We start from the raw sequence: 14,151 nt of genomic DNA, 5'->3' as shown, positions 1-14,151 counted from the left end.
AATCGACACCTTTTCGAATCATTTTGCTATTGGAAGTTGCGTTTGACTGTTAGTGTTACACAAACGATGCAAAATTCGAATGCAAACAGCATGTGGATGATTTCCACATTTTACCCACTACCTTTTTTAAAGCTACTTTTATTTTTTTAAAGTTGCAATATGGAACTTTTCCCCCAAAATAACTTTACAATAAGCTTTTTATTTGACCATTTATGAGTGAAATGCCTTCTAGACTGAATTCGGGTTAGAATTTCCCGCGCCCTGTCTGCGGATGTGACGCAATGTGCGTGGTGTGTATGTAACGAACGGTATGTGCAGTTTCATTTTTCCTCAACAGGTGGCAGTAGCGATTCGAAATGGAATATTCTACATTCAGTAGCTTTAAAGAAAAACAAAAAAAAGCAGTTCATATCCTGCGTTAGATTATGCAGGTGTACTTAGTTATGGCTAAGCAAGTGATTGTTTAAAATGACATGATTGTAAGACCATAATCGTGGTTTGGATTTCTATATTTGACACTCAGCGTCTCACTTTGCTAAAACCACTATTTCCATTTTTAAACCATCCTTTTAAACCAAGTGTCTCATTTGGCAAAGTGGGCTAATAGTGCCATTCATTTACGCTCGTCTCCTTAAATTATTAACACAAGAGACCCCCCCACCCCCGCCCCCGCCCCCACCCCTACCGACAAGCAGCATTGACCGACAAGCCATTCCTATGTTAGTCCGTGCGTGCTGCCGGGAGTGAAGTCATGCAGCCTTTTGAATTTGGACACAAGCTGGGTCTCTTCGGATTCTTGTTTTTGCTTAGGAACTTTCCTAAAACAAGTTTGGGGATTGGGGGACGGGAATTCTTCTCTTTTTCTCCAAATCAACAATGTGTCTGAAGTCCAATCTGGTCCGGACGGGATAAAATGTTGACGGGTAAAAAGTTGCTGGTTTGGGGTGATGGGTGTGGCCTGGTTGTGGGAGGTGTGGCCTAGGGCGGAGCAATGGGCGTTCTACGTGACCCCGCTAGTCTAAGCATGGCTTTCTGATTAATATTCCCTTTGTAGAATAAGACTCTCCCAAACAAGGCAGCCATTGTGATTGTTCCCAACACCCAGTGGCTGGTTCATCTTTCTTCCACTCATCATCATCATCTTCATACACAGACGAGCTATTTATTTTTCTGTCACGAAAACCACTTTGGACCTGGCAACGCTGTTATGAGCAGGAAAAAAAGAGCCAGCCACAAATGAATCGTCTTCTGTCTTTTTTTTATTTATTTTTTATTCCTTGCCCTTTAATTTGATAAATATATTAACGATGAACGTGAACGGCAATCAGATGGTGAAGCCTCTTGGCTCGCTTCGGGTTTTTGGCTGCTTATCAGCACATTCACTGGCTAATTTCCTGTGTGTGCTAATTAAATGGATCGCAATGGTGCAGCTCGGGTTGAATTTAGAACTTCATAAAAAAAAAAAAGGATGTTGCATAATTGTGAATAGGTAAGGACACGCAATAGTTACGCCACTTTCACCATATATAATCCATACTGAAAATTCCCAAAACTTAAAAACCGGAACGGGACCTCTAGCGATGCGCCTCTTTGTGCTTACATAAAACACATAAATCACAAGATGTTGCTTTGATGCTTTGTAGACTTTCATACAGCCTCAGATGGATCGAGCACACACAGTTGATTAGAGGAGGAAGTGAAGAGAGACTGTTAAGCGATGCAAATGAGTCCGATGGTTCGATGACTGGACAAGAGGACACCATGTCAGACCTGCGCCTTTTAAAGAAGTAAGGAGAGTCACAGAATTTGTTTTCTTCACTATCGAGTCGAGGAAAGCTTCACGCTTCAACAATCATCTCTTACCGTGTAAAAATGTGCCAAATTGTGATAGTGTTTTTCTAAATTTGTTCATCGGTTCATCATAAAAGTTGATTCTTACATTAGGTTTCTTTTCTACTGGTTGGCGATTAAATGACCCCCCCCCCCAAAAAAAAATTGAAAACACACAAAACATCCTGACACCATAATTCATCATTTGTAATGTTTTATTAATAATTGCATCATGTTGAATGATTATAGCTTATATTAATCTATTTAAAAAATAAACACATAGTTCTGCAATTGTCAAATTATGAATTTTGTTGTCTTTGCCGGCCGGTTGCTACCATATTGAGAAGGCTAGAATATTAGAAATAAATTATAACTAGGCTTGTCAAATTTTTGAAATCATCTAAGAAATATCTCTAATTTATTTAAAAAACAACAAAAAGACAACAAAAATTAAGATGCTTTCATTACAAGTTACAGCAATCACCCATCAAAATGAAACATTGCTATATTTATAAATAAAAAAAAAAGTTTGTGAGCCAACATTAAATTAATTACATTTTTTGTTGTTGCTAAGGAACAAAATACAAATATTTAAAAACTCCACTGTAGGACTGTCATATAATACATACTAGTATAACTATATTGCCACCTACAGATAAAAACTTTTTACTGCATTTGAGTGGAATTACAGATTCGGCCACAAGAGGGCGCCACAGATTAATTAGTGCAGTCTCATGAAGTCTATTTATGCTCATGCTGTAATGCTGTGGTGCTTCGCTAGAGGGCAGCAGTGATTGAATCACTCAATGTTGGCGTATGATACAAGTATAAATATGGCACTCCTCAATGTAGAAAATTGCCCTAAATTTTAAATTTAGGGATTTGTACGATGTCTAAATTTAAAAAAGAAAAAGGGTTAAGTGTAACCCCAAAACATAACTAATGATAATAATTGTAAATTGTAAAAACTTTCTAAAAGATATTCAGTGTAAATAGATTAAATGATCCACCCAAGTAAGTTGGAAAATGATACTAAATTTTGCCTCCATAATTTTCACAGTGGCTTAAAGGAAATGCAGCCCAACACTGATGAAATGTAGTAACATTTTTAGTATTTAACCAATAATTATGACATGTTTAGTTTTGCCAAAGTGGTTAAGGATGTACTGTAATTTCACATGACATATCTTTTACAATATAATTCATTTGAAAAGAAAGAAAAACAAAGTAATATGTTACTAATATTACTATGTGTGTGTTCCAACATATGAATAATAATGTTAAATTTGTATCTTAAAACAAAACGGAGGCTTATAACTGCTGTAAATGAGCGTGTGATCATGTTTTCTGCTATTTGAGGTTAACAATGGAGCCCAAATAGAATATGAGGTGAATCTTATTGCCTGGCAACCCTTTTTATGGAATAACCCCTAAACTGCTACATGCTCATTAGCAGATTTTTTTTTCTCCATTTAAATACCGCTGATATGAATATGCTTTTAGTTCCCCTCACCGGCCACAGCATTAGGTACAGCTGCAGCACATGAGCCAATACAAAATGACGCCTTTATAGTTGCACCTTGACTTAAATCTTTTCTTCTTTTTTTTTTAGTTAAGAGCAAAAAATTCTTTGAGTTAGCAGAAAAATGTATAAACAGCAGTTTGCCAAATGACATGTGTATTTAGCGAAACCCAGCTAGCTATGCGCTAGCACACAATGCAAAACAGTGAGGCTAACAAAACTAGCATGGATGTAGCGATTTTATTATCCTTTATTTAAACAGCTATTTAAACACGTATTTAGCGAAACCCAGCTAGCTATGCGCTAGCACACAATGCAAAACAGTGAGGCTAACAAAACTAGCATGGATGTCGCGATTTTATTATCCTTTATTTAAACAGCTATTTAAACACAAACAGTCGTTCAGACAGTAAGATTTTCCATATTTCCCCCTAATAGTCCTACATTTTTAAAATTTTTTTTTTAATATATCTTAGTAAAATCGTGATGGACTGTCACATCCATTGTTTATTACGGGTGGCTCAAAGCCGCGTCAACGTTTTCACTCCTCTTTCCAGCCCATTAAAAAGGCGTCAGACATTTTAGACACCTTTCAAAAAGAGTCTTCGTAAACGTCTTCTAGGATGAAGTTCTTGGAGAGGAACCCTGAGATCTGAACGTGCGAAAAACGCCACGTACAAAAGGTGAGCGCGGCCGGCGGCTCACGTTTGGGTTGGTAAGGCGCGGGCGGGCGGGCGGGCGGGCGGGCCTGTCAGTCGGCGGCAAATCAAGTGTGGGATGGGAAGCGGCAGCGCGTTCAAACGGACGCTGTCGCAGCAAAAAAATGGGGAAGAGCTGCGGGCCCTCTCGCACGTTGTCGAGTCCTGCGCTCGTTCGCTCGTCTGACAGGAGGAATCAGACTCAAACGTTCGGACCTGTACCAATCAAACGCACTACACATCAATGGAGTACGTCGTTATCAAGATTTTTTATTTTTTTTAGGTGATGCATAACCAATTTGTGTGTTTTTAACATGTCGTTTATCCAGGAAAAAAAACTCACCAATGTGTTTTTTTTTGTGCTCTTTCTGAAATACCACAAGATGGCGCCAAAGCCGTTTGAAAGTGGAAATTAGTCCTGTAATGTTGAAATGATATATCGCTGATAAACAAGTTTTACATGTACTAGCGGAGGAGCTAATTGCGCATTTCTCTTGTATAGTTACTTTTACAAAAACTACGCTACATTTTTTGTTTTTCGAAAGCAAAAACAAAACATTAAAATTACATTTTAGCTAGCCACTTTAAATTTTTGCTCAGTATAATAGACGGGATGGAATGCAGGTGTGAGGCGAGAAATGATCAATTTTGACATGTTTAGTAAGGAAATTAAATTTAAAAGAATTTTTTTTTTTTTTTAAGTGTAATATTAAACCATAAGTTTGAAATGATTATACAATGTTTTGGGAACATGATTTGTGGTATATGTACGAATTAAACACTTGTTATGGGCAGTTGTAAACATTTTGGGGGTGTCAATTACTCAATGTTTTTATTTTCTCTTTATGACTAGTTTATTCAAATTGCTTAAGTCAACTCGAAAATGAAAAGAAAAAAAACACGCAGACAACAATTACATAAAAAACACAAATTAAGTTTTCGCTAGCTAGCATGCGCGACATTTTGTTGTCAAGGGTACTCTAAATTTTTGACACAAAGACGTACATTTTGGTGGATTTTTTTAGCAATGCTAACATGTAGCCTCTTAGCTTCATGACGTACTTAGGCGAGATTGTGGCGGTGACTTGCATCTACTTTTACATTGGACTCGTGGTGGTGGTTTTGCCTCGTTAGCAACACGTAGTTGTCCTATTAGTATGCTAAAGTTGTTTTACTACTATGAATAAATGTTGTACAGTGATAGAAAAATGTTGTACCAATAAAACACAGCTGTAATACAAGCACGCCCACTTGTTGCTAGGCGGAATAGACGTTTTTGACATTTTTTTTTCTTCTAAATTTCCACCACCTAGACTTACATTTTGGTAAATTTAACAATGCTAACACACTTAGCATCATGACATAATAATAAAATGCAACCAGGAAGTTTCTCTTAGCCGAGACAATGGGGGTGATTTTTTTAGTATGGTGCTTTTTTCTCACAAAAAAAATGTCACTAGTAAGACAGTTGCAATACTAGAGCGCCCTAGTCGTTCTGTCGTCCGGTGAATTGTCTTACTAATGAGGACGAGGAGCATGCTATGGTACATGGAGCTTATTAATATCAAGGATATCAACTAAAAAGCTACAACCGCTCTCAAGCGTGTACAGTCTTAGTGCAACAACAATAACTGTCATGCTCACCCCACCCACCCCGATTGCCTCCATCCTCCCCGTCACGTGCCGATACTCATGCTTTTGAACAGGAAAGTCCACAGTGTACCGACGGCGCTGACGCGCGGCGGGGGCGGTGTTGCAAAAGTGCGGGGGCGTAATCCGTCAGCTCCCCGGAGGGAAACGCGAAATGTCTTAACAACCCAACGGAGCAGACGCGATTAGCATATTGGGAGTCCTGGGAGACCAAACATGGGATGCCGCCGTCCGTCCACGTGGGTTTGAGTGCAAATAGAGAGGGATGCTGTATTGGATGAGTAGCGAGACAAATGTCACGCACACGTACTGTCAATTTAAACGAAGAAAATGACATGTTGTGTATTTAAACAACCACGTAGCCTTATGACAGCCTGGTTAGCTTAATGCTAACAAACAATGCAAAACGCCTTTGACAGGCTAACAAGTAGTATCAGTGTATAACACTTGACGTAATGGATATTTGGACATGTGGACTGACAAATACAACAACATTCACAAGCATATATTCATCCTCTGGATAAAATAATTTTACTACAGGTTGCTGAGCAATTGTGTCTTCGTGTTTCTTTATTTTTATGTAATTATATCATTACTGTATGTTTTTATCAAGTAGAATATTTTTGAGTGCTATTTTTCTTGACAAGTTACGTTAAGTTTATTTTAGGAGCTGGAACTGATTAAAAGCATTTCCATTCATTTTAATGTGGAAAGATGATTTGAGACGTGAATGCTTAGGGACCTCCGACCACTAGGGGGTCCCAAGAGAAATCAGTACATCCTGTCATTTTTTAGTAGTATTAAAAACAGAGCAGCATAAAAAAAAAAAGTTTGGATAATTATTTCTGACTATTTTTTTAAACAAGAACTTTATCATATTTTCATATAATTTAAACATTTAAGATTAGGCCTACATATTCAACTTGACATTATGATTTTGTCACGTTTATTCATCCATCCATTTCCCCAAATTAAAATATTGGCTTGACATTTTATTGTGTAATTTATTCGATTCCGTTTTTTTAAGTTATTTTATAAATGTTTGTTTGTCATTTGAAATTATTCTGATTCAAGATCAAAATCAACTATAGCTATAATCAATATTAGTGGCAAAAATGGAGAGCCCCAACTAAAAAATATTAGAAACAGCTTTCACTCTAATAGTGCCCAATAAAAAATAATAATCAAATAATAGACCTAAAACTGGTACTGAGTCTGATTGGGTGTTCCTAATGGAGTGTCCTTCTTGTAGGCATGCACCCTCCTGTACCAAAGTGTGCGTCTGAGGGTCTTCGCTGGAGTAAGCCCACACACTGCGCGGCGTGTGTGGAGGGCTGATGCCTCCACAAGCGCATCACAGGACGACCCAAGCCCTCGGCTAGACGCAGCGTTTGGTTGAGAAAAAAAAAATAAAAAATAAAAGAAAGAAAGGCAGGGAAGCCTTTTCTTGCTCGTCTCTGAAGCAATGTAGTGGAAAGGAGAACGGGGGGGTTCTCCACCCGCAGGAGGGGAGGGAAAGTGGGGGGTTCACGGAGTCGACCGTGGCCGCTTGAGGAGCACCGCCGCACGGAACATGAGCGTCCGCAAAGTGTCTCTGTCGGCGATTTAAGGATGGACCTGGCGGAGGCGTTGGTGTTCGCCCTGGTGCTGGTCATCATCGTGGTGTCGCTGCTGTCCAACGTGCTGGTGCTGATCTGCTTCCTGTACAGCCCCGAGATCCGCAAGCAGGTTCCGGGGCTCTTCAACCTCAACCTGACCTTCTGCAACCTGTTGCTCACCGTGGCCAACATGCCGCTGACGCTGGCCGCGCTGGCGAGCCGCGCGCAGCCCGGCGGCGACGCCTTGTGCCAGGCTGCCGGCTTCCTGGAGACCTTCCTGTCCACCAACTCCATGTTGAGCATGGCGGCGCTCAGCATCGACCGCTGGGTCGCGGTGGTCTTCCCGCTGCGCTACCACTCCAAGATGCGCCACCGGGACGCCGCCCTGGTGTTGGGCTACACCTGGGCGCACTCCATCAGCTTCTCCACGGCCGCCACGTGCCTCTCGTGGCTGGGCTACCACCGCATGTACGCCGCGTGCACCCTGGCCGAGCCCGGGGAGCGGGCGGGCGGCCGCACGCAGTTCGTGGTCTTCACGGTCCTCTTCCACTCGCTCACCTTCCTGCTGTCGCTGGTCGTGCTGTGCGTCACTTACCTCAAAGTGCTCAAAGTGGCCCGCTTCCACTGCAGGAGGATCGACGTCATCACCATGCAAACTCTGGTGCTGCTGGTGGACATCCACCCCAGGTAGTCGGGGGGGAAATATTGAAATGTTACTTTTACTTATGTTACTTTTTACCTCCACCAAGGAGCTTTCGTTTATCGTTCAAACGAGGCTTAGTCTTTTTACCTCCTCCACCAAGGAAGTTCTATATGTCCCATCATTGATGCTGCCATTCGTTTTGTCACCTCTGTCAAGGAAGTTCCATTACACAAAATAACTTTTTACCTCCCTCAAAGTTTCTATCATGCAATTAATAGTGGCACTCTTTTTTCCCCCAATAATTTTTTACCTTCAATGAGTTTTCACAATGCAAATAATGCTCAAAGCCATTTTTGTTACCTCCGCCAAGGAAATTCTATGTCCCATCAATGAGGCTGCCAGTGTTTTCTTTTCTTTTTCTTTTTACCTCTGCCAAGAAAGTTCTATTACTTCTTACCTCCAGGCCTGTTCTATGTAAATAATGACAGTACTCCTTTTTTTGTTACCTCCACCAAGGAAATTCTATGTGCCATCAATCATACAGCCAGTCTTTTTGTTACCTCTGCCAAGGAAGTTCTATTAAATTTTACCTCCAGGCCTGTTCTATTATGTAAATAATGGCAGCACTCCTTTTTTTTATTATCGCCACCAAGGAAATTATATGTGCCATCAATGATGTGGCCCGTCTTTTTGTTACCTCCACCAAGGAGGTTCCATTACACAAATCAATACTTTTTACCTCCATCAAGGAGCTTTCTTCATGTAAATAATGCTCCAAGCCTTTTCTGTTACCTCCACCAAGGTGGTTCCATTACACAAATCAATACTTTTTACCTCCATCAAGGAGCTTTCTTCATGTAAATAATCCTCCAAGCCTTTTCTGTTACCTCCACCATGGAAGTTATGACTCCCATCAATCATTATGTCAGTTTTTTCCCCTCCAAATTAATGCCAGTACTACCTCTGCCAAGGAAGTTCTGTTATACAAATAATTACTTTTTATCTCCACTAATTAGCTTCTATTATGCAAATAAGGGCAGCACTCCTTTTTGGTTACTTCCACCAAGGGGGTTTAATTATATAAATAATTAATTTCTACCTCCATCAAGGAGCAACCATCATACAAAATTCATGCTTCCAAATAAAGGTGGCAGTTTTTGTGACCTCTTCCAAGAAGGTTCCATACTCTTTTTTTTGGGGGGGGGGTAAATATTTTGTTACCTCAACCAAGGAAGTTCAAGAGCCATTCTTTTACCTCTTTCAATGAGTTTCCATTGTTCAAATAATGCTGACAGTCTTCTTTTACCTCCGCAAAAGGAGTTCAATTGGCCTTGTTACCTCCACCAAGGAAGTTGCAACATCTGTTTTGTTACCTCCGCCAAGAAGTTTTCATTATACCTCATGAAAATAATGCGACTAACCTTTTTTTTTTTTTTTAACCTACACCAAGGAAGCTCCAGAGTCCTTTTGCTACCTCAACCAAGGAGATACGATCATGCTAACGACCACTTTTAAATGTTTTTCTTTCTATGCAGTGTTCGACAGCGCTGCCTGGAGGAGCAGAGGCGGCGGCGGCAGCGAGCCACCAGGAAGATCAGCACCTTCATCGGCACCTTCATGGTCTGCTTCGCTCCCTACGTCATCACAAGGTGAGCGCCAACGTGTTTGGGAGAGCAGGGTCTCTTCCCCTTGCACCGAGCAGCACCACACATACCTAGACCTAAACCTTGCATCCCCCACCGACAGGATCGTGGAGTTGTTCCCCGCGGTGCCCATCAACCCCCACTGGGGTGCGGTATCCAAATGCTTGGCGTACAGCAAGGCGGCGTGCGACCCCTTCGTGTACTCGCTGCTGCGCCACCAGTACCGCAAGACCTGCGGCGACATCGTGGACCGGCTGCTCAAACGCAGCCGCTCCTTGAACGAGCTGGGACCGAGCCCGGAGGGCCGAAGCGGCAACCTGCCCAGGGCCGAGTGACAGGCTGTGTTGCCGCGACGACCGTCCGGGGCATCGGGTTCCGCGGATGACGAGGGGCCGCCGTGGATTAAGTACACAAGCGCCTCCTGGAGTCGAGGGTAGCTACATTGGATCTTCCAGCACATTACGAGAGTGAGCTATTTAATGAAGAGTGGTATGTAGCGCTGAACACTCTTGATCAAGTCCTCTGATCGTACTCGAGTGCATCTTAATCCAAATGATTTCAGGTACAAGGACTTTTATTCCTCAACGAGTGGATGGAAAATCACAATTCTGTTTATTTCATGCTTCCACTGATTGTGCTTTGTGATGGGTTGATTGGACCCATTCTAGGCCCTCAGGTAGTTTTTTTCCTCCCCAAACACAAAGGGGACAACTTGATGCTTCTTCCCCCCCCCCCAAGAACGATTGACAGCAAGACCAAACGCATAACCTTGTTTTCCTTTCCTCTGTAGGGTGTAGGACAGGGGTTGCAAAAACCCGTTAGCCCCCTAAACGGGTACGTGCACGGGCATTTTCGCGGGCAGGTGCTTAAGCCAAAAAATGACACCCAACGCCAAAATAGGTTAACAATAGTGTTAGTTTTGTCAACAAAAATGAAACAAAAATTATTTCGTCAACACACTTTTTTTCACCGGACTAAAACTAGACTGGACTAAAACTCTCATTAATAAACAATAGCCGGGACTAAATCAGTATACATTTTCGTCGACTAATGAAGACGAGATGAAAATGTATTTCATTTAATAAAAACTGGACTAAAATCTAAGGACATTTTAGTTCATGAACAAAAACGAAATGAAAATGATATGTAAATTATAGTTATAACATTAATCCAACGGCTATAACGTTCCAACAATAATGTTAATCCGACCGCTAACTAATGCTGGCTAACTTATTAGCTCATAGCATGGAGCGTAGCCACTTGTTGATATACTGCAGAGGTGGCAAATCCAGGTCCAAAAAGTAAAAACCCTGCCACAGCTTGGCTTTAGCCCCAAGTGCTAGCTAGCAAGACTCCCTAGTCGCTCGCTTACATGCTAAGGCGCTAGCTAGCTAGCTAGCTAGCACAATGGGCTAAAGCCAAACTGTGACAGGGTGTTTACTTTCTGGGCCTGGATTTGCCATCTATACTGTAATTGTGTGTTGATGTGAAATAGTTTTAGATCTGAAAGTGTTCAATATTATCTGCTGAAAAAATAAATAAATAATAATACAGGGCTAAAATGATTGTCCCGACTCTAACTAGACTAAACATGTTGACAGTTTTTGTTGACTAAAACTAGATGAATAAAATTGTTTTTGTCCAAATTCTTGGACTAAAATGCTAGATTTATAGTCGACTTAAAGTTGACTAAATAAAAACGGGATGAGGTTAACTAACTTTGATCAAAAGGGTGATTGAAACTGGACTTATACTGAGACTAAATTTTAAAATGGCGGAGAAAATTAACACGAGGTCACAATTCTCACTGCTTACACTTTGAGGAGGAATTGATGACATCATTTTTAAAAAAAAAATATTTTAAATAAATCAACCGTTTGAAAGGGGCTGGTCCTCAAGCACCTCTAAGGGTCTCATGTGTGCACGTGCCTAATGATCACATAAGTAGCTGTAGCCTAAAAATAGCTCACCAATGATGGGACGTTGTAATTTCCTAGGAATGTAGAAGTGAAGATTTCTAGAAATAGTGTTGCATATTGATATCTATCTCTCCTGTCATTTTAAATTATCATTGAGAAATGATAAGTGTCTTCACACAGTTGAATTTCAAAGGTAATTTAAATACTTTATTAAATTGGTTGGAAGTACTGAACTCGCACTCTCATCCAATGCGGTTATAATTTCCCACCTGATTTAAGGACGCTTGTGCACGGGCACAGTATTTATCACCATTATTATCAATCAATAATGGTCCTCACAAAAGCCAGTTTGTGCGCGATTAGCCGCTAATTTGATGATAAACGTGCAGTATTTTAAAGCAGTTCGACCGCTATTAAATGCGGGCTCATTGCTTCGAGAAAGGATTCCACGCACGCCTCGTTCACGTTTACGCCACGTCCGCGCATTTACGCAGATGATTAATAAGTCGTCAACGCAACTGACTAATAATGTACAGTGCCAAAATGAATCCAGTGAGCCAAATGACGTAGCTACAAAATCAACAAAACTTATCGTCACAAGAAGAAGAAAGTCGGAATGTTACATTATGAAAGAAGATGTGATGTTACAAGAGTTAGTACAAAAAGTGTCCACTAAAAAATGCTGGGTTGTTTCTTACCAAAAGTTGGGTTAAGCAGCAAGATCGCCGCCATTTTGTTGGAGTATACGGAAGAGAGCTAGGGCCAGTGAAGAGAGAAAGAAAAAGTTTGGCAGGATTCTCACTTTATTGTCAGACTTTTCACTTTAAAGTCAAGAATTCTAACTTTAATCTCAGAATTCTAACTTTAATCTCAGAATTCTGACTTTATTCTCAGAATTCTAACTTTAATCTCAGAATTCTGACTTTATTCTAAGAATTCTGACTTTATTCTCAGAATTCTGACTTAAATAAAATAAATAAAATAAAGTGAGAATTCTGACTTTATTCTCAAAATTCTGACTTTAATCTCAAAATTCTGACTTTAATCTCAGAATTCAAAATCAGAATTCTGACTTTAATAAAATAAATAAAATAAAGTGAGAATTCTGAGATTAAAGTCAGAATTCTGATTTTATTCTCAGAATTCTCACTTTAAAGTCAGAATTCTGACTTTAATAAAATAAATAAAATAAAGTGAGAATTCTGACTTTAATCTCAAAATTCTGACTTTAATCTCAGAATTCTGACTTTAATAAAATAAATAAAATAAAGTGAGAATTCTGACTTTAATCTCAGAATTCTGATTTTATTCTCAGAATTCTGACTTTAATAAAATAAATAAAATAAAGTGAGAATTCTCACTTTAAAGTCAAGTGAGAATTCTGACAATAAAGTCCGAATCCTGTCAAACTTTTTCTCTCTCTCTCTTCTCTGGCCCTAATCCTCTTCAGTAGAAGTAGGCTCGTATGTTTCAGATTTTTCTTTATTGGCGTAATATTACTTTGCCTTATTACTTACTCCTTGGAACAAAAATTAGCGATCGGTCTGATTATTTTTTTTTTCAATCTTTATGTAAATATGAATCAATGCATTAAGTTAAACTATTAGTTTATGTGGAATACTGTACTGTATGACACACCAAGACAAGGATTGCCTTAAATGCTGTAACATGGGCGACGTAGACTATTTTCCATTCAAATATACGACTAGTGTATTTGTTGCCTTATTACATCTGTGTATATGATCTAGAATCTAATTATTTGGTGTGGCTGATGCTTTACATGGACAACTTTGTTAATTAACCTTATGAGTGGTGGTTGTTTCTAAATGGTCATTTTGGGTGTGTTTTGATAGAAAGTACATTGTGGTGTCATGAAATGTGCAGATTTTAATTTTTCCGTTTAAAACGTCCACAGCTAAATGCTGCTCATGATGATGATGATGATGATGTGATATTTATGAGAATGGTGACGACGATTATCATAATTGTAATGCGGCTAGAGAACATGATGGCGGGTTCATATTTTATGACCTCTATGATTAAAGTGTAAACACAATTGCGGCTGATGCTGTTGTCGTTAATTAGAAGCAAATGTGCTTAAGGAGATAAATGTTGGCTGTACTCATTGTGAAATAATGATAATAGTGATAATAGTAAATAAATCAATACTAAATACGTATGAAATATGTTTTATATTAAATGTAATGATTTTGACAAATTATTATGTTTTTATTTTTATTATTTATCTATTCATTTTTATGTATTAATGTCTTTTTTAACTTAATCATATCTAATAATATAATTCGTAGTAATACTTGTTGCACTGTGATTAAATAACATGGAGCGAATCATGTGAACTTTATTTGAGGTTAATTAGAGGCACTGAATGTGACTTCTGAACACATCCCATTTGTGAAAGGAAAAGGGTGTGTACATTTTTGCAAGTCAATTTTTTTCCCTATCTATTTTAATTGTACAGATTACAATGTTTTAAAAATTATTACCTTTTTTTTCAGGGGTGTGTACACTTTTGCAAGTCGATTTTTTTTCTATCTATTTTAATTGTACAGATTACAATGTTTTAAAAATGATTACCTTTTTTTTTCAGGGGTGTGTAGACTTTTTCTAAGCAGAATTGTTGTACAGCG

At 39.4% G+C, this 14,151-nt stretch overlaps 1 protein-coding gene across 1 annotated transcript; it reads left to right on the top strand.

Annotated features, from left to right (window-relative positions):
* The first annotated feature begins 1,142 nt into the window (after positions 1-1,142).
* On the top strand, positions 1,143-13,851 carry LOC144038101 (G-protein coupled receptor 26-like). The gene is made up of 5 exons (XM_077550257.1): positions 1,143-1,489; positions 1,644-1,787; positions 6,953-7,985; positions 9,477-9,590; positions 9,688-13,851. The coding sequence occupies exons 3-5, from the start codon at positions 7,312-7,314 to the stop codon at positions 9,917-9,919; spliced, it is 1,020 nt and encodes a 339-aa protein (XP_077406383.1). The 5' UTR covers positions 1,143-1,489; positions 1,644-1,787; positions 6,953-7,311; the 3' UTR covers positions 9,920-13,851.
* Positions 13,852-14,151: the final 300 nt, after the last annotated feature.

The sequence above is a fragment of the Vanacampus margaritifer genome, chromosome 18 (assembly GCF_051991255.1).
Source record: "Vanacampus margaritifer isolate UIUO_Vmar chromosome 18, RoL_Vmar_1.0, whole genome shotgun sequence".
Classification (NCBI taxonomy): domain Eukaryota; kingdom Metazoa; phylum Chordata; class Actinopteri; order Syngnathiformes; family Syngnathidae; genus Vanacampus; species Vanacampus margaritifer.
Note: the sequence above shows the minus strand (reverse complement) of the source record. Positions and strands in the feature narration are given on the sequence as shown.